Source organism: Chiloscyllium plagiosum, unplaced genomic scaffold (assembly GCF_037043375.1).
Source record: "Chiloscyllium plagiosum isolate Xiang-an unplaced genomic scaffold, Cpla_swu_hap1 HiC_scaffold_25, whole genome shotgun sequence".
NCBI lineage: Eukaryota > Metazoa > Chordata > Chondrichthyes > Orectolobiformes > Hemiscylliidae > Chiloscyllium > Chiloscyllium plagiosum.
Window position 1 is genome coordinate 14,502,614 of NW_028270163.1, and position 24,733 is coordinate 14,527,346.

The following is a 24,733-nucleotide window of genomic DNA, read 5'->3' on the forward strand; positions in this document are numbered from 1 at the left end:
TGCTTCTTCATCAGATGTCTGGTGTCATTCTAATTTTTCACAAAGAGGCTGGAACTCCTGGACAAGAAGGTGCTCCTGGATGTCTTTAATGAGAAATGCAAAAGGGGTAGATTGGGGTAAGGTAACTAGGATCGAATGGAAAGCAAGTGATCTATGGCCACATTATCTTCAGCTTTCATTTCATGCTGGATAGCAAAATGATGATGGGATTGGATATGTGAAGGGGCAGCATGCAAGAAAAATGCGAACATCCTGGATGTTCCAGTGATGTCAGCTGCAAAGGCTTTGTAGCACCAAGGAACTCAGGAGAAGCAGACATACCTGTTTCCTGTTGCTTCTATTCTGCCATCAGCTTATCAGCTACTTGCATTCGCAACAGAAATGGAATAATCTCACATTGCATTGTGCATGAGGTGGGGTTTCTGAATGCTCAGCAAAAGTCATGATTTCTGAGGAGGTGAGTGGTGAGAATGCAGTGCATTCTGCCATTTGACAGTTGGTGATACTGTGGGTAGGAGATGACACTTTATAATGCATTCACTGATCTTGACTAAAACCAAATTTGAACACTTTTTTCTGCTATTAAAGTCAGGTCTTCAGACCAATTCCAGAAATTATCAGACATGTCCTACCTCCTCTCATTTTCATTGGGAACTAGATGTGTCATGTGGATGTATGATGCCCTACTTGAGAAAACACTCAGTCCTCTCATGTAAGTAATACAGACTGTAATTAGCCAAATCCCTAGCATCGATCCTTTCAGCACATCACTAGATACACATTGCCTTACTGAAAATGATCTGATATTCATACCCCCTACTTTCTGTTGTTAACCAGATCTCACTCCACGTGAGAAATTATCTTCAATCCCACGAGACTTGTCTTGTTTGACATTATCTTTTGGAATATCTTGTTCAATACTTTCTGAAAATGCAAATGCACTATTTCTACCAGAACGTTCCTGCTAGTTACACACTTGAAAGGTTTAATACAATCGTAGAATCATACAGCTTGGAAACAGACACATTGTCAACTCTTTCGTGTAAACCAGATATCCTAAACTCACTCAGCCTGCATTTGGCCCATATTTGTCTAAACTTTTCCTGTTCAGCTGCTCATCCAGATGCCCTTTAAATGTTCTCATTGGCATCTGCCTCAATCACTTCCTCTGGTAGATCTTTCCATACACACATCACCCTCTGCATGAAAATGTTACTATCGGGTCCTTTTTAAATCTTTCCCCTCTCACTTTAAACCCATGCCATCTCGTCTAGGACTCACCCACCCTCGGAAAATGATTTTGGCTTTCACCATATCAATGCCCCTCATGATTCTGTAAATCTTTCTAAGGTCACCCCTCAACCTCCGACACTCCAGGAAAAAAAACCCCAGCCTATTCAACCTCTCCCTATAACTCAAACCTTCCAGTCCCGGCATCATCCTTGTTAATCTTTTCTGCATCGTCTCAAGTTTTACAACACCCTCCTAATAAAATGACGACCAGAATTGTATATGGTATTCTAAATGTGGCATCAGCAATGGTCCTGTACAGCTACAACATTACATACTAACTCCTGTACTCGGTGTTCTGACCAATGAAGGCACCTTCTTCACCACCCCCTATCTACCCAAGACTTCACTTTCAAGGAACTATGCACCTGCACCCCTAGGTTTCTTTGTTTGGCAATGTTCCCAGGGCCCTACCATTAACTGTATAAGTCATAGCAAAATGCAATATCTCACATTTATCTAAATTAAATTCTAATATACTTATCCAACACAATTCCACTTCCATAATATCATATGGACACTGATTAATAATACTGTGATTTCACAAATGTGCTGTTACCCTATTCTTAGGAATAAATTCCAGCATTTTTCTTACTACAGATGTCAGGTTAATAGAACTGAAATTCCTTACTTTCTCCAACTTATCATGAACAAGGACGTTACATTTCCTATTATCCAATCCATGGGAAATTTTGGAACATAAAAATCAATGCCATTCTTTTTGCTGCACACAAATCTCTACTTTCATGCAACTTCCTATTAATAGCTCTCTGAAATAATACTGATCGCCTTTCTCTTGAATTCATCTGAATTATTATATCACAAATTCTTCCATGTGAATTCCACATTTTGACCATTTTCTGAGTGCAAATTCTTTCCTTGTTCATTTACAGAGAACAATACAGCACAGGAACAGGCCACTTGGCCCACCATGTATGGTGCATATCCCTCTATTTCCTGCACATACATGTGTATGTCTAAATGCCTCTTAAACTTTGCTAATGTATCTGCTTCTACCACCTGACCTGCAAGCGTGTTCCAGGGACTTACCAGCCTTTCTGCAAAAAGGATTCCTCACTCATCTCCTTTAAATTTTCTCCTCTCACCTTAAACCTATGCTGCCTAGTATTTGACATGCTCACTTATTGGATTTAATGGTGACTATCATATATTTACAATATTTGATTTTGGAGTTCTAAACTATGGTCACTAGACCCAAAACATTAACTCTGATTTCTCTCTACACATGCTACCAGACCTGCTGAATTTTTCCAGCAATTTCTGTTTTTTTTTGTTTCTGACTGCTGGCATCAATGGTTCTTTCAGTTTTTAAAATCAGATTTTGGATTCTGTACAAGACATTCATTTTAAGCTCACATTCTATTTTTGCTTTGTAGAGATTAACAAAGGAGACAATCTATCCAGCAATTCGTGGAGAATAGAAATTAGGACATGTATTTGTTGCCTCATAATTGCAGGAATATTTGTGCACCAATAGAGAAAAGCAACACTAATTTACCACTATATTTTCAGAAGTTCCTGGGGTAATATTTGCAAAGATAATAAAACAAATGCCTTTTTCTATTGTACAAATAAGAATACATATGACAAATATATATTAATTAAAAATAATACACTGCTGTTGTTTGCAGGCTTGTGTGGCTGTACTTCAAAAATCTATAATATAGAGTGAACTTAAAAAACTGCAAGGCATATTTCAGCAAGTTCATTTCTTAACAATATCTGCTAACTATGCTCACCAAGTTCCACCTGTTCACTACAACCTATTTTAGAATTTCAGTGTATGAAGGTGTCAAAAACAGGGCTTGTCATATTCAGTTTCAAGTGCTGAACATATATAGAAACATATGATGATGACTGGATGGATACTGAGAAATACCAAGTGAAATTACTGATGTTGCTTCTCTAATTTTATCCTGATATTAGAATACCAGTTAAAGCAATCATTGGGCTTTTGTATGCTAAATATAGGAACTGGACCTGCTGTGCCAACAAAAAAAGTCACATATATAAGATGTCCAGGAAATAGAGAGCTGCTGGTGTCCAACCATCAGGGTAAGTTTGTCACTATATTGTATTATTATTTGAGGTTAATGTTTCTAGCACGTCACTTTATATTATAACAAAATAAATTATTTCAGAAACGTCTCTCAAAATAAGGGTCAGAGGATATAACAATGATTTGCACATTGAAATTAGATCCAAAAAAGTAAAATGCATCCGTTCTGTACTTTTTTTTGCTAGACTTTGCTGTGGAGGTTTGATTCTTCTTGCCTGTGACTGATAAAAGGTACGGATTATTATTGCAACCAAATAGAAACTCTATTTTTCTGAATCAATTAAAAATAATCAGTGCCACTGAATTTAGTATTGAATCACAGAATCGTTACGGTGCAGAAGGATGCTGTTCGGCCCATCGCGTCCGCTCCGGCTCTCTAAACGAGCACTGAGTGTAATCGTGAGCCTCACAAACGACTTGCATTCTAGTCTGCAAGTTATTTGATTTCAGATTATTATCTAACATTGTGCTACAAGCAGCGACTTTAGCATCCGGCAGTACAGTGTTGCATAACATTTCAATGGCACATAAATATCGCGCGCCACATATTTAAAGTGTCCGACGGCTTTGAAATCACAGAATACAAAAATGTAATTTAGTGTAATTAAAATTTGGGAATGACTTTGGTGTTTTAAACATGGCCAATCCGTGGACATTACATTGAAAAGATATAATGTGTAAAGTTCGAGCAATTTGTCTCCTCTGCAACACTGCCGAAATAAGCGGTGGACAAATTGCTCCGATTTTGAAAATTAAAAGCCACACCCGTCATTTAGATAGCAGTGAGATCAGCAGGACAAGGATGTCGTTCGTTTTCTTCAGAAACAGACTACGTATCTGGAGAAATCGGACAGTTCCGGATTAAGCCATTCGGCTCATCGAGTCTGCTTTGAGAGAATCAGCTACGCTGAATGTGGATGGAGTTGTCGTCTTATAGTTTTGAACTGCAGCTAATCAAATCGCTAAAAAAATAGTTTAAGGATTGAAAAGCATGCAATAAATGATAAAGGCTACTATATCTGCAGAGCTTGCAATTAAACTCTAAATGAACTCTACGAATTACTGCAATAACAGGACAGAACAAAATATTGCAATATATAAGTAAAACTCAGAAATAAATGAACAAGATATATCTTTTACTCGCTCAAACAGTAATTGATTAAGTTCAAATATAAGCGATCTTGCTTCCTGACCTAAGTGAAAATTAATTGTGTCAAAAAGTAATGCACTCAATCTCTATTTTAACAATAAACAGAAGCCATGGGGGATTCGGAAATGGCAGCGTTTGGAAAGGCGGCGTCCTTTTTACGCAAAAGTGAAAAGGAGAGATTGGAGGCTCAGAACCGTCCATTCGATGCCAAAACCGCCTGCTATATCTCCGATGACAAGGAATTGTACGTCAAAGGTACAGTCAAGAGCAAGGAAGGTGGTAAAGCCACCGTGGAGACTATCGACAAGAGGGTCAGTTGAACAACGGTTAAGTAAATCATTCTGAAATCATTCGCAAAACTCGACATTCCTTTAGATTAATATGCCAATTATTCTGCAGACTGTAACTGTCAAAGAAGACCAAGTTCTACCAATGAATCCTCCAAAATTCGATAAAATCGAAGACATGGCCATGTTGACCCACTTGAATGAAGCATCCGTGTTGTATAACCTCAAAGAGCGTTATGCTGCCTGGATGATCTATGTAAGTACGGTAGATGCAGATTGCATCATTAAACATGATCGTGGAAGATACGAAAAAAGTGTCTCATTCTTTTCCCCAAATGTAGACCTACTCTGGGCTGTTCTGTGTCACGGTGAACCCCTACAAGTGGTTGCCCGTGTACGATCCCGAAGTCGTGGCTGCTTATCGGGGCAAGAAGCGTCAAGAGGCTCCACCCCACATCTTCTCCATCTCTGATAACGCCTATCAGTTCATGCAAACTGGTGAGTTTGTGCTTTTTCGTTCATTTTATCCCTGTCTGATTTTTTTTCGTTACTGGTTGAAACTAGGACAATGAGATGAACGGACGCCGCATTCTGTTATCAATTTTGATCTTCTTCTTCACAGATCGCGAAAACCAGTCGATCCTGATCACGTAAGTTGCTGTTTTAATATAATCCCGCAGAGGTCGGGAGTTAGGGAACAGAACTGGCATCGACTCCGGACTATTTTAATCGCTTTATTGGTCCAGCACTTGCTAATTTCCTCATTTTCTATCTCCCTCCTGTCCAGCGGAGAATCTGGTGCCGGAAAGACCGTAAACACGAAACGTGTCATCCAGTACTTTGCCTCAGTTGGAGCCGCAATTGATCCAAACAAGAAGAAAGAAGCTCAGAAATCTGGGAAGATGCAGGTAAAAGAAAAGGATTCTAGTAGAATGCAGCAATTTCTTGCTGTTTGGTTGTAACTCGTTCCTCAAATAATTCTCCAAACTGTTAACGGGAAATCTTTTTGCAGGGGTCCCTGGAGGATCAAATCATCCAGGCTAACCCATTGCTGGAAGCCTTTGGGAACGCCAAGACAGTGAGGAACGACAACTCCTCTCGCTTCGTAAGTTTCTGAAACATTTCCTTCAGTTGCTGACTATCTTGCACTGTATCCTCTGGTGTGCACTGCACTTATTAGCATCAGGATCTGCCAATATCACAAATTAAACTGTGCATTTGTTGTGAAATCTTGCTTCAAACCTCTGATTTCAATAACCTTCACATTCCAGGGTAAATTCATCCGAATTCACTTCGGGACCACTGGGAAATTGGCTTCTGCTGATATTGAAACCTGTAAGTACCGTTGAAGTTAACCTTTCAACGTTTGTAGATGGAGTTCTGGTCAAACACAATGGTTCATCAGTAAATCTACATTTGTATGTGCACACTCTCTCTAGATCTGCTGGAAAAATCCAGAGTAACTTTCCAGCTAAAAGCTGAAAGGAGTTACCACATTTTCTACCAGATGATGACAAACCACAAGCCAGAAATTGTTGGTAAGGACAGAAGTTTTGTTCTCTGCTAACCTGGGAGTTATTAGTTCCAAAGCTTTAATTTTGGTCATACACTGTACCCTAAACTCATTTTACAAATACACTGTAGATAACTTATTTTTAAAAATCTAAGCATTACGGTTGTAATTTAATGCTGTTGTTTTCACATTTTAATTCCAACTTTATCTGATATAAGGGCTTGCCTGTCTGTAATGCATTCAGTGGTGGCTTGATGTATATAGAACTTAAACTGAATTTGACGTATTCACTGAATGGAAGAGAAGAAACCTGAAGGTAAAACTGGGTGCTATGGAACATTTATTTATTGCAAACATTCCCACAAAATGTTTATTTTATTTTCTGCAGAGGCTTGCCTCATTACCACCAATCCCTATGATTATCCATTTGTCAGCCAGGGTGAGATTAGTGTCAACAGTATTGATGATAATGAAGAACTAGTGGCAACTGATGTGAGTATCATCTGTTTATGCTTTAGTTGTATTTTCTTATTCCCGCTGATATCTTGAAAAGCATGCAAAAATTTGGCAATTAGCACAAATACTCCATTTTTCTTAAATATAGCAAAATTTAGAATAAAGATGATACAGTCATAGAGTCCTACAGCATGGAAACAGACCTTCGGTCCAACTAGTGCATATCAAATATAATTCCAAACAAAATGAGTCACCTGCCTGAGATAGGTCCATATCCCTCCAAATATTTCTTGTTCCTGTACTTATCCAAAAATTTTTAAACATTCTAACTGTACTCACATCCACCACTTCCACTGGAAGTTCATTCCACACACAAACTACTCCGTGCAAAAAAGTTATCTCTCATGACCTTTTTAAATTTTTCTCCTCTCTCCTTAAAAAAAATGCTCCCTCAACATGAAATCTCCCACCCTGGGGAAAAGATACCTGTCATTCGCCTTATGTATACCCTTCGTGATTTAAAACACCTCCATAAGATCACCCTTCAACCTCCTTCACTCCAGTGAAAAATGTTCCAGCCTATCCAGCTTATATTTATCCATGCTTCCAGACAGAAAATTGAAATATTTTTGTTTTTGATCCATAGGGTGTGGTAGCATGACATTTCAAAATAAATTTCAATAATTTCACAAGTAAGTAGATGAGACTATTTCAACAAATGTTTCTTTTCTTTTTGATTTTCACTCTATTGTTTGGTTATAAAGACTGCTATTGATATCCTGGGCTTCACCAATGAGGAAAAATGGGGCATCTACAAACTCACTGGTGCAGTAATGCACTTTGGTAACATGAGGTTCAAGCAGAAACAACGAGAGGAACAAGCTGAGCCTGATGGCACAGAAGGTAACAATGTCACACATCTCCATTTACTATATCCATTAATAAAGGTTATATATTCAGATTACAAGCTTAAGGGGTGATCTGATCAAAGACATCAAGATATTAACAGGAAAAAATAGGGTAGGTAAAGATAACCTATTGCTATTGGTTGCACATTCCAGAACTAGGGGTCATAGTCTGAGAATTAAGGCCACACCATTCAGGAGAAATGTTAGGAAGCACTTTGACACTCAAAGGGTGGTAGATGTTTGGAACTCTTCCACAAATTACAATGGATACTGGATCATTTATCTATTTTATATCTGAGATAAATCATATTTTATTCAGGAAAGGTATTGATATGCAGTTTGACCACAGATCAGGTATAGTCTCATTGAATGGTGAAACAGGCCCGAGGGGCTGAATAGCAATAGGAATAAGCCATGATCCAATTAAATTTCAATCAATAAAATACACTATTTATTTAAATTTATAATATAAACTGTGTTGAAACTAGTTCCACAATGGTAAAGTGTGTTCTTTAAGAAGCAAATGGGGTCAATTTTTGGATTCTGACTTCAAGAAAGCTGTCCACAAAAGAACTTGTGATCTCTGTTGCACTGCTCTGCAGTTCCTGACAGGAAATTAATCTGGTGTACATTTAACGGAATTGTTATGGAAAGCAGTGAAACCAGTAAAGAGGATAATCAGCCAATGATAATTGAAGCATTCTCCCACACCGGAGGACCAGAAAATGTAGGAGCAGAAAGTAGCCATTTGGTTCAGTGAGTCAGCTCTGCCATTCAATGAGATAATGGCTAACCTAGTAATCCACAGTCCTCAAACTTACTATTCACTTACTATTTAAAAATCTGTCTCTAACTTGAACATACTTAAGAACATAACCTCTAAAGCTCTCTTTGTTAAAGAACTCCACAGATCACTAACCACTGAGAGAAGAAATTCCTCCTCATCGCAGCCACCAATGTGTGACTCTTATTCGGAGATCATAGTCTCTGGTGCTAGACTCACCTACAATGGGAAACAGTCTCTCTGCATCTACCTTGTAAGACCCCTTAGAATCTTATATGTTTCAATAAGATCACCTCTTATTTTAAAGTCCAAAGAATAGAAGCCCAGCCTCCTCAAACTCTTTCAAACAAGAAAATCCTTCCATCCTCAGACCAACCTACTGAACCTTTGCTGAATGTCTCCAATGCCAGTATGCCTCTATTCTTCTGATCACAGTGTGTAACCAGACATTTTTCCCTTACACAGCAATTGAGGAAGTTATAAACAGTTTTTCTTTCACTTTTGAAATAAATTTTCAAATGGTGAAATAAACTATTAGCATTGGAAAAGACAGAAGCTAAACTATCAAATAATCAAGCTATAAAAACATTGTATTTTTACTTTTTAAAAAGTGGAAACTTATCCTACTGGAGAAACCTAACATCCAACAAGTGTAAAATTAATCTTTCAGGGCAAATAAGACTGGTTAATACAAATAATGAACTTAGCACATAATTAAAAGCATTTTATCGAACAAGTTATACTTTTTCAAAGGAATTACAATAAAGCTCACAACATAAGTTGGTTTTTTTCATGGGATATGAGTGTTGCTAGCAAAGCCAGCAGTTGGTGCCCATTTCTAATTGCCCTTAATCAGAGTGGTTTGCCAGGCCACTGCAGTCAAAAATCAACCACACCACTGCACATCTGGAATCTGGGATTGCAGCAGTTTGAGGCAGCTCACCACCTTGTTCTCAGGGCAACTAGGGATGGGCAATAAATATTGGCCAGCAAGCGACAGCCATGTCCTACAAATGAACAAAAAATGTCACATGTAAGCCAGGTAAAAATGACAGGTTTTCTTTCTTGAATGGTTTTAATGAACTAGATGGCGTAATTTGGAGCTATGGACAATAATAATAAAGGCTCCAACCCCTTTCCATTACATGGCTGAGCAGAAATTTCTCCCTCTCTTACCTGCCTTCACTGCCATCAGGAGGAATGATTTGCAGATTGACACTCTACCTCTTTAGTTAGTTTATGGCAGGATTTTTATTTGACCACCAAATCCTGCAATGCGACCTGAACCCGGAGCTTCTGATTCAGAGAGAAAAATGATATACGTTGCAGTATAAGACCACTCAGCACAGCAGTAAGACATCTTAACTAAGAAAATGAAAACCAATAGTGCTCACTGTTTATTGCAGCATTCTCAATTTAGATGACTCTTTTTATTTTATTAGATGCCGACAAAGTTGCTTACCTGACCGGCCTCAATTCTGCAGATTTGCTAAAGGCTTTATGCTATCCCCGAGTAAAGGTTGGCAATGAATTTGTGACCAAAGGTCAAACTGTTCAGCAGGTACAGCTTATAAAAATATTAGTGCAATAACATGCATACATGGACATTTAATACATTTAACTGAGGTTCTACTTTTGGTTCAAACAAGTTTTCTATTCTTTCAGGTTTACAACTCTGTTGGTGCCCTTGCCAAATCTATTTTTGAGAAAATGTTCTTGTGGATGGTTGTCCGTATCAATCAGCAATTGGACACAAAACAGGCCAGACAATTTTTCATTGGTGTGCTGGATATTGCTGGGTTCGAAATTTTTGATGTAAGAAATAGAAACATAAATAGCACAAAATAAACTATTAAAACAAGACAGCACCAAAATCACAAGCCAATGATTAATTAACACTTTCAATTGCTATCTGTATTTAGTTCAACAGCCTGGAACAGTTATGTATCAACTTCACTAATGAGAAGCTGCAGCAGTTCTTCAACCACCACATGTTTGTTCTGGAACAAGAAGAGTACAAGAAGGAAGGAATTGAATGGGAATTCATTGATTTTGGTATGGATCTGGCTGCTTGCATTGAGCTCATTGAAAAGGTCAGTAATATCATGCAAATGTTAATTAAAGCTGAAATCTATTTATAGAGACACCATTTCTTTTATTTAATTATCTCAGCATCCATAAATGTTGTCACATCCGCAGCCCATGGGCATCTTCTCAATTCTGGAAGAGGAGTGCATGTTCCCCAAGGCCTCAGATACAACTTTCAAGAACAAACTGTATGATCAGCATCTTGGAAAGTCAAACAACTTCCAGAAGCCAAAGCCTGCCAAAGGAAAGGCTGAAGCTCACTTCTCACTGGTCCATTATGCTGGAACTGTGGACTACAACATTTCTGGCTGGCTGGATAAGAACAAGGACCCCCTGAATGAAACTGTAACTGGACTTTTCCAGAAATCATCAGTGAAACTACTGGCTCATCTCTATGCAGCAACAGCTGAAGGTAAAATTATATTACAGGAAATTTTAACATTCCATTTTCTGAAAATTGCATTCCTCAGTTTCCTAAATTGATTAGAACAAACACATGTCTTCCTCTTTTGTAGCTGAAGCCGGTGGTGCCAAAAAGGGTGGCAAAAAGAAGGGTGCTTCCTTCCAGACAGTATCAGCTCTATTTAGGGTATGTTTTTCTTTGACCTGGACATTTTATAATATGTAGTGAACCAAGTTCTAATGAATTTGAGTGAGAAAAATATTGGTTGAGTTTACCAGATATGTTAAGTACATTGTCTTGAATTATAATCAATTCTGTGAGACAAAACTGGAGATCAATGTTCCTTTCTTGTTCACTTCAAAGGAAAATTTAGGCAAGCTGATGGCTAACCTGAGAACTACACATCCACATTTTGTACGCTGTATTATCCCCAATGAGACAAAGACACCAGGCAAGTGTAATTTCCTCTCTATACACAAAGGTTTTGATAAATAAATCACAAATCAAATATGCAATATGTACAGTCCTTGGTTTTTAACTTTAAAAGGACATAAGATATTTGTTTGGTGTGCTGTATTTAAATTATTATATGTTTAACCAACAGGTGCGATGGATAACTTCCTTGTCATACACCAGCTGAGGTGCAATGGTGTGCTTGAAGGTATCAGAATCTGCAGAAAGGGATTCCCAAGCAGAATCATCTATGGTGACTTCAAGCAAAGGTATTGAAAATTAAAATGCACATGTCAAATTTATATTATACAATATTAATTATCAGATACAGTTCTAAAGAGAAATAACAATAATATGTTTAATATTCTAATACAATAGATACCGGATTCTTAATGCAAGTGCCATTCCTGAAGGTCAGTTCATTGATAGCAAGAAGGCTTCTGAGAAGCTATTGGGATCCATTGATGTCGATCACACACAGTATAAATTTGGACACACAAAGGTAATCACATTTAAAATGAAAGTTTCTTATTGTGAAGTAATAGGAAGAATCCATCAATATAGCTTTATGTTCAAGTTGGAGAACATAATAGATGGTATATTGCTCCTGCATTATTATGGAACTAGAAAAATGGAGCTCGTCCAAATCCACTACAAATTACTCTCTTTGGACAGGGACAAAGCATTTCACACTTGAACTGCAACACAACTGGTCTTCTCTCAATTTAGCAATGCAATCCAAATTGAACATTGCTTTTAAAATTTACAACAGTTTAAAATTTACATTTTGCCTTTCAGCAAAAAAGCTGAGCACTTTCTTTCATTTATTTATTTAAGGTGTTCTTCAAGGCTGGTCTCTTGGGTACACTTGAAGAAATGAGAGACGAAAAATTGGCTCAACTTGTTACCCGCACACAGGCTATGTGCCGTGGATTCCTAATGAGGGTTGAATTTAAGAAAATGATGGAAAGAAGGTAAATATCATTCAGTGTGAATATCAAAATAAATGGATCAATAAAAAACATTTTACAAAATACTACATAATTTTATTCACATAAAATGGTAAATAAAGATTGTTATAAACTGTGTCTTGTCTAATTGCATCCTTCAGGGAAGCACTGTACACTCTGCAGTACAACATCCGTGCTTTCACAAATGTCAAACACTGGCCATGGATGCAATTGTATTTCAAGATCAAACCTCTCCTGAAGAGTGCTGAAACTGAGAAGGAAATGGCAAATATGAAAGATGAGTTTGAGAAAACTAAGGAAGCACTTGCCAAATCTGAAGCTCGCAGGAAGGAATTGGAAGAGAAAATGGTGGCTATTGTTCAGGAAAAGAATGACCTTGAACTCCAAGTCCAAGGGGTATCAACATCTTCAAAGTAATTCAATAAGCATGGTTTACAACTTCGCAAAATACAGCCTCATGTAATTAATTACATCATCTTTTTGCAGGAAATTGAAACTCTGGCAGATGCAGAAGAAAGATGTGAAGGACTCATTAAAAATAAAATTCAACTGGAAGCTAAACTAAAGGAAGCCAATGAAAGATTAGAAGATGAAGAGGAGATAAATGCTGAACTCACAGCTAAGAAAAGAAAACTGGAGGATGAGTGCTCTGAACTGAAGAAGGATATTGATGACTTGGAGCTCACTTTAGCCAAAGTTGAAAAAGAAAAACATGCCACTGAGAACAAGGTATGAATCAATGATTTTTTATGTATTGTAGATACAGGATGCACAAAAAGATTTTCATATCTGCTCATGACTTTCAAAAAATTATTTTCTATGCTTTGTCTTTATTGAATGTAGGTTAAAAACCTGACTGAGGAGATGGCTACCCTTGATGAAAGCATTGCTAAATTAACAAAGGAAAAGAAAGCTCTTCAAGAGGCCCATCAGCAAACTCTGGATGACCTCCAGGCTGAAGAAGATAAAGTCAACACTCTGACCAAAGCAAAAACTAAGCTGGAACAGCAAGTTGACGACGTAAGTGATCATAAATACAACTAGGTAAAAAATGATTGATGATAATGAGATTATTTCTTCAAAATTCAATTAAAAATGTTTTATTTCCATAAAGCTTGAAGGTTCTCTCGAACAAGAGAAGAAACTTCGCATGGATCTTGAACGCGCTAAGAGGAAGCTTGAAGGTGACTTGAAGCTGTCACAAGAAACCATAATGGACTTGGAGAATGATAAGCAGCAATTAGATGAGAAGCTAAAAAAGTCAGTTTCTGTGTTTTCTTTCCTTATATTTATTAGAATTTCTATATATTTCCTTTTTGGTGATAAGAAAATGGAGCTCTTTATTGGAGATATTGATTCTTTAGTCAGAAGATAATTCTAAATTCAATACTTTGATATTGGGATCATTCTGATTGCATTCAAAAAGTTACTAATTTTAAGTGTTCAAAAGAGTACACCTCATAGAAAGTACACTGTACTAGTTAAGAAACTGAGATTGCATTTTATATATTCCTGAATATCAGCTGTCAATGAAACAGATTCTTGAGCAAGTTCATTAATAATATGGAAATACGATAACTGAGTAATTAAGTTTAATTTATCCCTTATTATTAAAAGGAAAGAATTTGAAATCAGCCAACTTCAAAGCAAAGTTGAAGATGAACAGGTTTTGGGTTCCCAACTGCAGAAAAAGATTAAAGAATTACAGGTGATTTATTTATCTGGTAAAAATGTCAATGTTTCCTTCAAAAACATTAGATGCATGAACTGATGCTACTTATTCCAGGATTATAATCAATTAATATTTACTTCAAGGCTCGTATTGAAGAGCTTGAAGAGGAAATTGAAGCTGAACGTGCCTCCCGTGCTAAGACTGAGAAGCAGAGAGCTGACCTTGCTCGGGAACTTGAAGAGATCAGTGAACGACTAGAAGAAGCTGGTGGTGCAACTGCAGCACAGATCGAAATGAACAAGAAACGTGAAGCGGAGTTTCAGAAGATGCGCCGTGATCTGGAAGAAGCAACCCTCCAGCATGAAGCCACAGCTGCTGCTCTTCGCAAGAAGCAGGCTGATAGCGTGGCTGAACTTGGGGAACAAATCGACAACCTGCAACGTGTGAAACAGAAGCTGGAGAAGGAAAAGAGTGAGCTGAAGATGGAGATTGATGACCTGGCCAGCAACATGGAATCTGTGTCGAAAAGCAAGGTATGCTTTTCAATGTGGCTGTACACTCTTCATTCATACAATTATCACAAATGAATTATTATTGCTTGTTTTCTTTCATATCCTTTGAGAATTCTCTATATTGGTTTTAGGCAAACCTTGAGAAAGTGGCTCGGACTCTTGAGGACCAGGTCAGCGAACTGAAGGCCAAACATGATGAGCATCAACGTTTGATCAATGATTTATCAACTCACAAAGCACGCCTTGCAACAGAAAATGGTATTTATCCGTTATTGTTCAAAGTTTGATCAATACTACCTTCATATTCTATTCCAGAAAGCCTGTTGGCTGACCGTAGCTAAACATTACACTTTTATCTTCATAAAATATGTTAAACCTTTACAGTTAAACATCTCTTAATGCAACAATTATAGTTATGTTGTTGTTCTGTGCAATGTGAATTATCAATTACTGCTCGTCACCTGCATGCAATTAAACATAATTAATCTGCATTTAACATATTTGTAATGTTTTGCTTGGAATAACTTCTGATTTAAGGTGAATTGAATCGCCAAGTAGAGGAGAAAGAAACCTTAGTATCTCAGCTGACAAGAGGTAAACAAGGATATACTCAACAGGTTGAAGAGCTCAAGAGACTGTTGGAGGAAGAAACAAAGGTATCAGAATAATTTAAGCAATTTGTCCATATTAATTTTGGAACATTTCATAATTTATTAAATTAATTTCCATTTGTTTTTCAATTCATGTTTGTAACATTTGAGATTAAACTCATTATAGCATTCTGAAATATTACTTTTTCTTGACAGGATGGTCTAGTGATTGACCTGAGATGTTACCTTTAAAACTGCTCATACTTCTAACAATTGTAATCATACTGGATGTAGGTTTGCTTGCTGAGCTGGAAGGTTTGTTTTCAGACATTTCATCAGCATACTCGGTAACATCATCTGTGAAGCTCCAGAGAAAGCACTGATGGTATGGCCCGCATTTTAATTTATATGTTTAGGTTTCCTTTGATTGGTGATGTTATTTCCCATGGTGATGTCATTTCTTGTGGTGATGTCATTTCCTATTCTTTTTCTCAGGAGGTGGTAAATGGGATCCAAATCAATGAATTTGTTAATATAGTTCTGGTCAGAATGCCATGCTTCTAGGAATTCTCATGCGTGTCTCTGTTTGGCTTGTCCTAGGATGGATATATTGTCTTAGTTGAATGTAAAGATACTAGTGAGAGTGGGTCATGTCTCTTTACATACAAATGAGGAAGGACACCGCTTCGACTGGGACAATACATCCATCCTAGGACAAGCCAAACAGAGACACACATGAGAATTCCTAGAAGCACGGCATTCCAACTGGAACTCTATCAACAAACACACTGACTTGATCTCATTTACCACCTCCTGAGAAAAAGAACATGAAATGACATCACTACAAGAAATAACATCACCAACCCAAGGAAACCTAAACACATAAATAAAAAGTGGGCCACAACACAGTGCTTCATCCGGAGGCTCACTGATAATATTACCTAGTATGGCGATGAAAAGTCTGAAAACAAACCTTCCAGCTCAGTGAGCAAATCTACATCCAGAACCTCAACCTGAGTTACAAATCTTCTCAAAATGTGCTAACTGTAATCATTATCAAATTAGCAAAATAATATGCTAATAATCACAGATTTATTTACTTATAATTCCTCATTCAACTTTGTAATTTTTTTCAGGCTAAGAATGCCTTGGCGCATGCTCTACAATCCGCCCGCCATGATTGTGATTTGCTCCGTGAACAATATGAAGAGGAACAGGAGGCAAAGGCCGAGCTCCAGCGGGGCATGTCCAAGGCCAATAGTGAAGTTGCTCAGTGGAGGACAAAATACGAAACTGATGCAATCCAGCGTACAGAGGAACTGGAAGATGCCAAGTAAGTTATAATGAAATGAGAATTGAGTTTCGTACCATATGTTCATTGAGATGATATTTGTTACAACATTTTTGGCCTTACTCTTCTCAGGAAGAAGCTTGCTCAGCGTCTGCAAGATGCAGAAGAGCACATTGAGGCTGTAAACTCCAAATGTGCTTCACTGGAAAAGACAAAACAGAGATTGCAAAATGAAGTGGAGGACCTTATGATAGATGTGGAGAGGGCAAATTCAGCAGCAGCAGCTCTTGATAAGAAACAGAGGAACTTTGACAAGGTAAGAGTATGTTGTGGCCTTGTTTCTATTTTTCTGAGATTTTAAAGTCTTATAATAGTACTTATTATTATATGTTTTTTGCTATGGGTAGGCATGGATACCACTGTAATTCTTTTGTAGGATTAGAACTAATTGTTCAATGGACAAAAGTCCTAGAAGAACCCATCTGACAATTAAGTTACACAATTTTCTGTCCTTAAAAAGACTGTGATTCAAGGCTAGTTGCCATTTTGCAAGTTCAGAAGGGATAGATTTTTGTTGAATAAGGATCAAAGGATATAGGTGTAAATGCAATAACTTTGGTAAGTGAAATTGAAGTACAAATCATCTTTGATCTAATAAATCATGAGACCAAGGTGAAGGGACTAAAACATTGAATGTTGATTTGTGATTTTTTAAAAATACGTTAGGCCATGTAGCACAAACTATAGCTAGTCAGCTTTTGTTGAATCTCAAAGTTTATTTACACCACTAACTATTTACAAGGCAACAAAATGACAGACTTAACACTCAGTCTAGGTTCTGCGCTTACATTTGTTACTGTATATCACACACACAAATGACTGACTACACTGAATCCATAACACAAAGTGACTGAAAGCAAAGTGGGTGAATTTTTAACAGAATGCCACATATTGTGATATTATTTAACAATCTTAAAGCTGGTGTATATGTGGTCACAATATGACAAAGCCTACACTTCTTCCACTGTTTGAAAGGAAGTAATAAATATACTTACACTGTACATTATATCACTTGTTACTGAACATAAGACCATAAGATGTATCTTTCATATAAGTTCCAGATGCTTATCAAGGAGAATATATTCATTTAGGGGCAGGCCTTTGTGTTTTCAGACAATTAAACATGCATGAATCAAGTTCTCTTGTGACAGACAGAATGTGATTTTCAGATCAAAATGTAGGCCTAATCCTGCAGGTGGTGTTTCACAATCCCCCAACCATCAGCTCAAATCAGTATTGATTATAGAACTGCATCCTCATATTTCATTTGCAACCTTTGCAATTGTCCACTACAAGATCCTGGCAGACTGGAAACAGAAATTTGAGGAAAGCCAGACTGAATTGGAAGCAGCTCAGAAGGAGTCCCGCACTCTGAGTACTGAGGTCTTCAAGATGAAGAATGCATATGAGGAATCTCTGGATCACCTTGAAACTCTTAAACGAGAGAACAAGAACCTGCAGCGTAAGTGTGAAAACCTCTCATGTGATTTAAATATTTAAGAGTATATTATTATTAAATCGAAATGTTTCACTTTCTTTTCATAAACTTTAGCAAAATTCCATTCTTGCCATTTTTATCCCCACATTGTATCCTCAAGGAATCAGTCTCACATCAATAGTTGTATACTATCCTTATGTTTCTTTGGCAATCTTAATATCATTCTCATTAAATATGCATAATGTGTCTTTTGTTTTCATAAATCAGAGGAGATTTCTGATCTAACTGAGCATCTGGCTGAAAGCAGCAAAGCCCTCCACGAGGTAGAAAAGGCAAAGAAGTCAGCTGAACTGGAAAAGAGTGAAATTCAGTCAGCTCTGGAGGAAGCAGAGGTAAAACTAATAATTATTTAAGCAGCACAAATTGGAAATTGAAAGTTAGGATGATAACATTTACCAAATGAAGTAAGAGAGTTGCAACAATTGTCCAGCTCATTGGACAGTTTTAAAATTGATTGAACTGATATCTTTTCAATATTTCAAAAGCAGCAGACTAAATAGATTAAATGTCAACCTTCATGAGAAACAAATGGGTGATTTTTCTGAATATGAATTTTTCTTGAAAAAATAACCAGAAAGAAGACTGAATTTATATATTGTTGCTCATGACAGAAACATACAGCACTGATCAAGCCAATTCAATGGATTTCTACTTCTGCAGTACAGAATGATAAGTTTTTTCAAACTCAAAAGTTTCAATTCTTTTTTTTTGCAGTTAGGCTTATATTAAATTTGGATTGTTACTTTAAAAATTGATAGACTAACTTAAATAACTCCTCACTCTCTGCGTGGAAGTGAAATCAACTGATGCAGTTATTTAAGTTGGTTGGTCAATCAATGGAGGAAACTGAAAGCCTCCCAAAAATGTGAAACTATGGTAACAAAAATTATCAAGCTCAAAGGCTGGAAATAGAAGTGCACAGTAACAAAAAAAAACTATTGTATGCTGTCCTATGCAGGCCTCTCTGGAACATGAAGAAAGCAAGATCCTCCGTATTCAGCTAGAAATGGGCCAATTAAAGTCTGAAGTTGACAGGAAGATTACAGAGAAAGATGAGGAGATCGATCAGCTGAAGAGGAACCACCAGAGAGTTGTAGAAACAATGCAAAGTGCCTTGGATGCTGAAATCAGGAGCAGAAATGATGCTTTAAGAATCAAAAAGAAAATGGAAGGTGATCTGAATGAAATGGAGATTCAGTTGGGACATGCAAACCGTCAAGCCTCAGAAGCTCAGAAACACCTCAGAAATGTGCAAGGACAATTAAAGGTCTGTTAATTACAGCATTTGTTTATGATTTATTGTTATTTTTAAACACGCTCAAAACTTGGACTGACAGTTATGTACATATAATGGCATTGTCCTATATGTTTGGAAAAATACACAAATTACAATTTGTTACCACTATTAAAACTTGCAAGATCTCATTCAAAAAGCTAATTCTAATTAAATTTGCAATATATATATTATGGTTTACCATATTATCTCCTGACAAAATATTTCAACATTCAAAACAGGATACTCAGTTACAGCTAGATGAGGCTTGCAGAGGCCAGGAAGACTTGAAGGAGCAATTGGCAATGGTTGAACGCAGAAGTAGCCTGCAACAGGCTGAGATTGAAGAAATAAGAGCAGCCCTGGAGCAGACAGATAGATCTCGCAAAATTGCTGAACAAGAGCTTGTTGATGTCACAGAGAGAGTACAGCTACTGCACTCTCAGGTCAGTCCACACTCTAACTTCAGTTTGAACAGAATCAGGTACGTAAACTGTATTTCCAAAAAGACTTGGATGTTGTGCATGACGACACAAGTGGCCTTAGAGATCTCTAATGTTTGGCTCGTAAATATCCTTGCCAAATTCATTGGCAGAAACTTGCAAGCAATTTTAGGCTTGTGCTTTGTAGCCAGCAGCACTTCAATCGGACAGCTTCTGCTGCTGGTCGGAGAAATGGCCAGGGCAGGTCTCCTGGAGAAACCTCCAAAATTGCTGGAGAGTAGATGGCAATGCAGAGGCCTGTGATCCAGAAAAAGAGCATGCCTATGGTATATATTGACAATTAGGGCTAATACAGGAGGTCTGCAGTCATGGGGGTGAGGGGGTGGCTGGGGAACAAGCCTGCAGAGACTGAAAGCTTGCTTGATAGGCCGGGGCTACACTGCTGCTCCTTTGCACCCAGAAGGGATCCCAGAGTTGACACATGAAGCGAGAAGCTCTTGCCTCCCTTTCATAGATGAGGTTCTGACTTATGAGAAACTCAAATAGCAGCAATACATTTTAAAGTCTAGCTTTGCTTTTGCCCACCTTGTTGTTAATATCAAGCAGCAGCTGTTTTTTTCAGTTCACACATCTTTCAAACATGTTGTTATAAATTAAATTTTCCTGTAGAACACAAGTCTCATTAATACCAAGAAGAAGCTGGATGCTGACCTGAATCATCTCCAATCTGAAATGGAAGAGACAATTCAGGAATCCAGGAATGCTGAAGAGAAAGCAAAGAAGGCTATCACAGATGTAAGCCAGAAGTTAACAGTTTATTTATATTTTTACAAATATTGGTTAAGGAATGGAATTACTTTGTTGATGCCATTTGAAGTTTGAGCAGAAATAATAATTTGCTCCATTGCCTCACATTAACAAGGCTGCCATGATGGCTGAAGAGCTGAAGAAGGAACAGGATACCAGCGCTCACCTTGAACGAATGAAAAAGAACCTTGAGCAGACAGTGAAAGATCTACAGCATCGTCTGGAAGAGGCTGAGCAGCTGGCAATGAAGGGAGGAAAGAAACAGCTCCAGAAATTGGAAGCTAGGGTAAGCAACAATGTTGTACTGTTGTATGCTGCATGCCAAGTTTTGTAAATTTTCATGTCCTCTGCAACAAATGCCTGTTTGGAAGACTATATTTACTACCCAATTTTGGGCCTAATTGATCTTGCCTGGAGATGGTAAAATAGAAAATCGGGGGTACCTCCAGGCATGTTCTCACGACCAAGTACACCTTTTCTCCAAATGACTCTCATAAAGGTGTCCAATTAAATAGAGAAGCAAAACACTAAACCTTTCTCTGTGAAATCCTCAGAGAAATTACAGAATAGGTATGGACAGTGCCTGCTGGCCCAGCCATCAGCACCCGCATTCTGTGAATTAATTAAAACATTGCTACAGAACTATCCAAGAAAATCTCTCGAACTGTTTCATGAGTCAAGCTTGAACTCCAGCTTGAAGTGAATAGTGAAAATGGAACTGGCATTAAGAAGCAGTCAAAATCCTCACCTTGGCTTGTTTACTCCATTTGTTTACTACCAAAATGCAATGTAGCCTCTTTAATCCATGCTAACTGGAACATTTATTGGCACTCAGCTGATAAATGGTTCCATGAGTGGCCACTCTTCTTATGTGGTGCACTGTAACTTCTTTATCAGGTTGACATCTGGTGCTAATTCAGGCTAAACACATGATACAACTTCTGACTCATTTTGACTACCCTATAGACTCTTAACAGCAAAAGCCTGAGAGCAAATCAACAACTTTGATCATGACAATACAAAAGGCAATGTGAAATTGAATGGGGATATAAGGCAATAAATTCAATTTCATGGCTGGCTTAGGTGCGTGAACTGGAAAATGAACTGGAAGCTGAACAGAAACGAGGTGCTGAAGCTATTAAAGGTGTTCGCAAATATGAAAGAAGAGTGAAGGAACTGACCTATCAGGTATTTATAAGCTCATTACTTGGAGTGACATACTATTTTCAGAACTCTTTGAAAAAAATTCAGTCTAAATATTACCTATTTTTTCTTATTTACAGTCTGAAGAAGACAGAAAGAATATTCTGAGACTGCAAGACTTAGTTGACAAATTGCAGCTGAAGGTCAAGGCCTACAAGAGGCAATGTGAGGAGTCTGTAAGTATCTAAGAAATATAGCTGAATTTATTCTACAAAATGTTTTAAGGAAATGATTTTGTTAAACTATAATATAAACTTTAGAGATTTTTATTATATCAATCACTCATGAAACCATACTAAAAGTCAGGACAATCAACCACGTGTTTCCTGCATAAATAGATAGTCATTTTGTTTACAATACACTCTGCTTTCTCTGTATTTTTCTATCTATCTTGCTCAATGAGAACATACTTAGTTTTGTAAGATGCTACTCATAATTTAGCTTCAGAGCTCAGAACCACAGTACAGAATGATTGCTGTTACTATTAAGTAAATTCTCAAATACATCAAAACTTTTGAGAAATTATGACCATTACATTGGAATTTACAGCACTGAGCAATAAAATGACTTAACCTCATTCTAGCCATTTGCATTGCTACTTGTCCTGGCTAGGAATAGGGACAGCACTGGAGTGTAGGGCATGAACCAGCAGCACTCGGTATAGTCAGATTGTGATTCTGATTGGAATGGCCGAATTGGCACCACTGATTTAATAGGACTGGGCACAGATCAAGTGCAAATTGCAAACCCACATTCAAAGCTGGTGCAGACCAATTTTTAGCCAAGGTATCCCTAAAAAAAGGACCAACATTTTGTGTTTTATATTTTACAATAATTTAATTACACTCATACATTTAGGCACATTTCAGAATCTTTGAAAATGGCATTCAGAATGTAAATCATAAGTGAAACTTTCACCGTTGAGAAAATGTTCAGCTCATCTAGTGAATTTATTGAATGGAATTGGCTATTTTGGAAGATTTGCACATGTCTCCTTAAATCAAAATAAATATTTACTAGTTATTTCCACTATGCTTTCAAATGGTTCGAGAATCCAGTGGGGTTCACATTATCTAAGGATAATATTGGTATCATCAAATATTATGTCACCAAACAGTTTGCCAGGTACAGATGATAATTTCCATTTTTATCTCATGCCTTCTTTGAATATTAGCATTGTATTTTGTGGTATTTCGACTTCAGATGCAGTTTTTAATGAGACTTGTGAAGACATTAACAAAAGATCACTTACTTCCTTTCCAATGTTGTTAAGGAATGTTTGTTATCTCTATCTAATCGGAAGAGATGTTGTTAAAAATTACACTTTATAAAATAAAGAGTTTAGCTCTTTTTTAGGAACAAATATCATGTCTTTCCAAAATTGCCTGAAGAATGCTGGTTCTAAAGTGCTGCTAAGTGGAACTAATGTTTCAGGCAGTTCAGAAAGTGAACATGATCTCCCTCTGTAATTGCAAACTGAAAACTCAACTGTAAATTCCAATATTTAAATATATTCACCAACCAAAAAACAGACGTCTTTATTCAATCTAGGTTGGGTTTGGATTTAGGTTCCCACAGCAAATGAGGATTAATTAAATCTCTTTATAGTGAAGTCTTTTTCTTCAAAAAACACTTAATATGTGAAGAATTGGACTATAAACATCAAAATGTGTTAGGTAAAAAATCACACGATGCCAAGTTAAAGTTCAACAGGTTTGTCTGAAAACAGAAGCTTTTGAGTCATGTGATTTCTGACCTTGTCTAACTCAGTCCAACATCGGCACTTCCAAGTCATCAAAATGTGTGGTTCACAACGGTAGGGCTCATAGTCACCTCCAAACATACAGGGCAATACGTAATAGAGGCATCTGGATTGTCACTGACAGCCGATCAGGAACTTAATTCAATGACCGTGGACCTTCCCCAAGAACAAGGACCCCAAAGATGGCATTTCTGCCATGTGTGCGCTGCTGGTCATTCAGAAGCCTGCAGCTGTGTATTACTCATGAGTACCTTCAGGGAGCTGGTGGCTCTGCCAGTAATGTATTATCCAAGACCAAACGTCATTGCTGAATTCAATGAGTCTTGGTGTAGGGGTAGGTTGCATTCGTTAGATACTAGTTGAGGGGGATGTGTGGATAGGAATTTCACTTGATCAATTACGGAGTGCCTTTGACTAGAACCTTGACAGGGTTTGTTTCTTTGGCTCCCCACACGTGATTATCCCACCCACCACTGGAAGCCATTCAGTATGCATTAATTGCTTTCTATCCTACTGCCTGACTAAACACGCTCCTTCCACAAAACCCAATATGGGGTCGGTATTAAATTTCACCATAATGACTTTTAGCTGAACTCAAAACCTATCTGAATAATTTGCACTTCCAGTGGCAGTATGCATTCTCCTGTGATCACCGCTCTGCCTGCAATCTGATTGTTTATTTTACTGTATTCCCTTCAGGAGGAGCAGGCCAATATTCATCTGTCCAAGTTCAGGAAGGTACAGCATGAGTTGGAGGAAGCTGAGGAACGTGCTGACATTGCAGAGTCTCAAGTCAACAAACTTAGAAGTAAAAGCCGTGACATAAGCGCCAAGGTATAGTAAATGCATCTGAGTTGGAATCTCAAAATTAAAAAAATTGATAATAATTGAAATATTGAAATGAAAATTAAAGGTAAAAATTTAGGGAGATAGTCACAGTATGTATCATATTTTAAAATCGTTTTTTCCTTGTACTGATTTAACCATTACATCTTCTTTTTACCTATTAGGTCTCTGCTGAAGAGTAGATGAAGAAGATCTGAAATGGTCCAAAGAAGAAATCCACAAAATGTGTATTTCTTTGTAACATAGTTTTATAAAGATAGTTCTGTCTGTAGAAATAAAACAGCAATTCGGAAAATCTTTTTTGTGTACATCTTAAGTTTGTTGGCTGGCCTGATTATATTCTAGGCATACAGAGGATGCACAGAAAAACTACAATGCAATTTTATTGTAAAC

General features: G+C 37.4%; 1 protein-coding gene across 1 annotated transcript; it reads left to right on the forward strand.

Moving 5' to 3' along the window:
- Positions 1 to 3,558: 3,558 nt before the first annotated feature.
- LOC122562340 (myosin-4-like) lies at positions 3,559 to 24,637 on the forward strand. The gene is made up of 40 exons (XM_088000469.1): positions 3,559 to 3,601; positions 4,626 to 4,831; positions 4,920 to 5,063; positions 5,149 to 5,305; positions 5,430 to 5,457; positions 5,595 to 5,715; positions 5,820 to 5,912; positions 6,079 to 6,142; positions 6,247 to 6,345; positions 6,709 to 6,812; positions 7,541 to 7,679; positions 9,911 to 10,029; positions 10,134 to 10,283; positions 10,391 to 10,561; positions 10,668 to 10,968; positions 11,072 to 11,145; positions 11,323 to 11,410; positions 11,564 to 11,681; positions 11,791 to 11,914; positions 12,250 to 12,386; positions 12,524 to 12,779; positions 12,870 to 13,112; positions 13,227 to 13,403; positions 13,498 to 13,643; positions 14,001 to 14,091; positions 14,199 to 14,588; positions 14,699 to 14,825; positions 15,105 to 15,223; positions 16,294 to 16,490; positions 16,581 to 16,764; positions 17,805 to 17,970; positions 18,214 to 18,338; positions 18,965 to 19,273; positions 19,522 to 19,725; positions 20,392 to 20,517; positions 20,645 to 20,815; positions 21,613 to 21,717; positions 21,813 to 21,908; positions 24,194 to 24,328; positions 24,505 to 24,637. The coding sequence occupies exons 2-40, from the start codon at positions 4,631 to 4,633 to the stop codon at positions 24,520 to 24,522; spliced, it is 5,817 nt and encodes a 1,938-aa protein (XP_087856595.1). The 5' UTR covers positions 3,559 to 3,601; positions 4,626 to 4,630; the 3' UTR covers positions 24,523 to 24,637.
- The last annotated feature ends 96 nt before the right edge of the window (positions 24,638 to 24,733 follow it).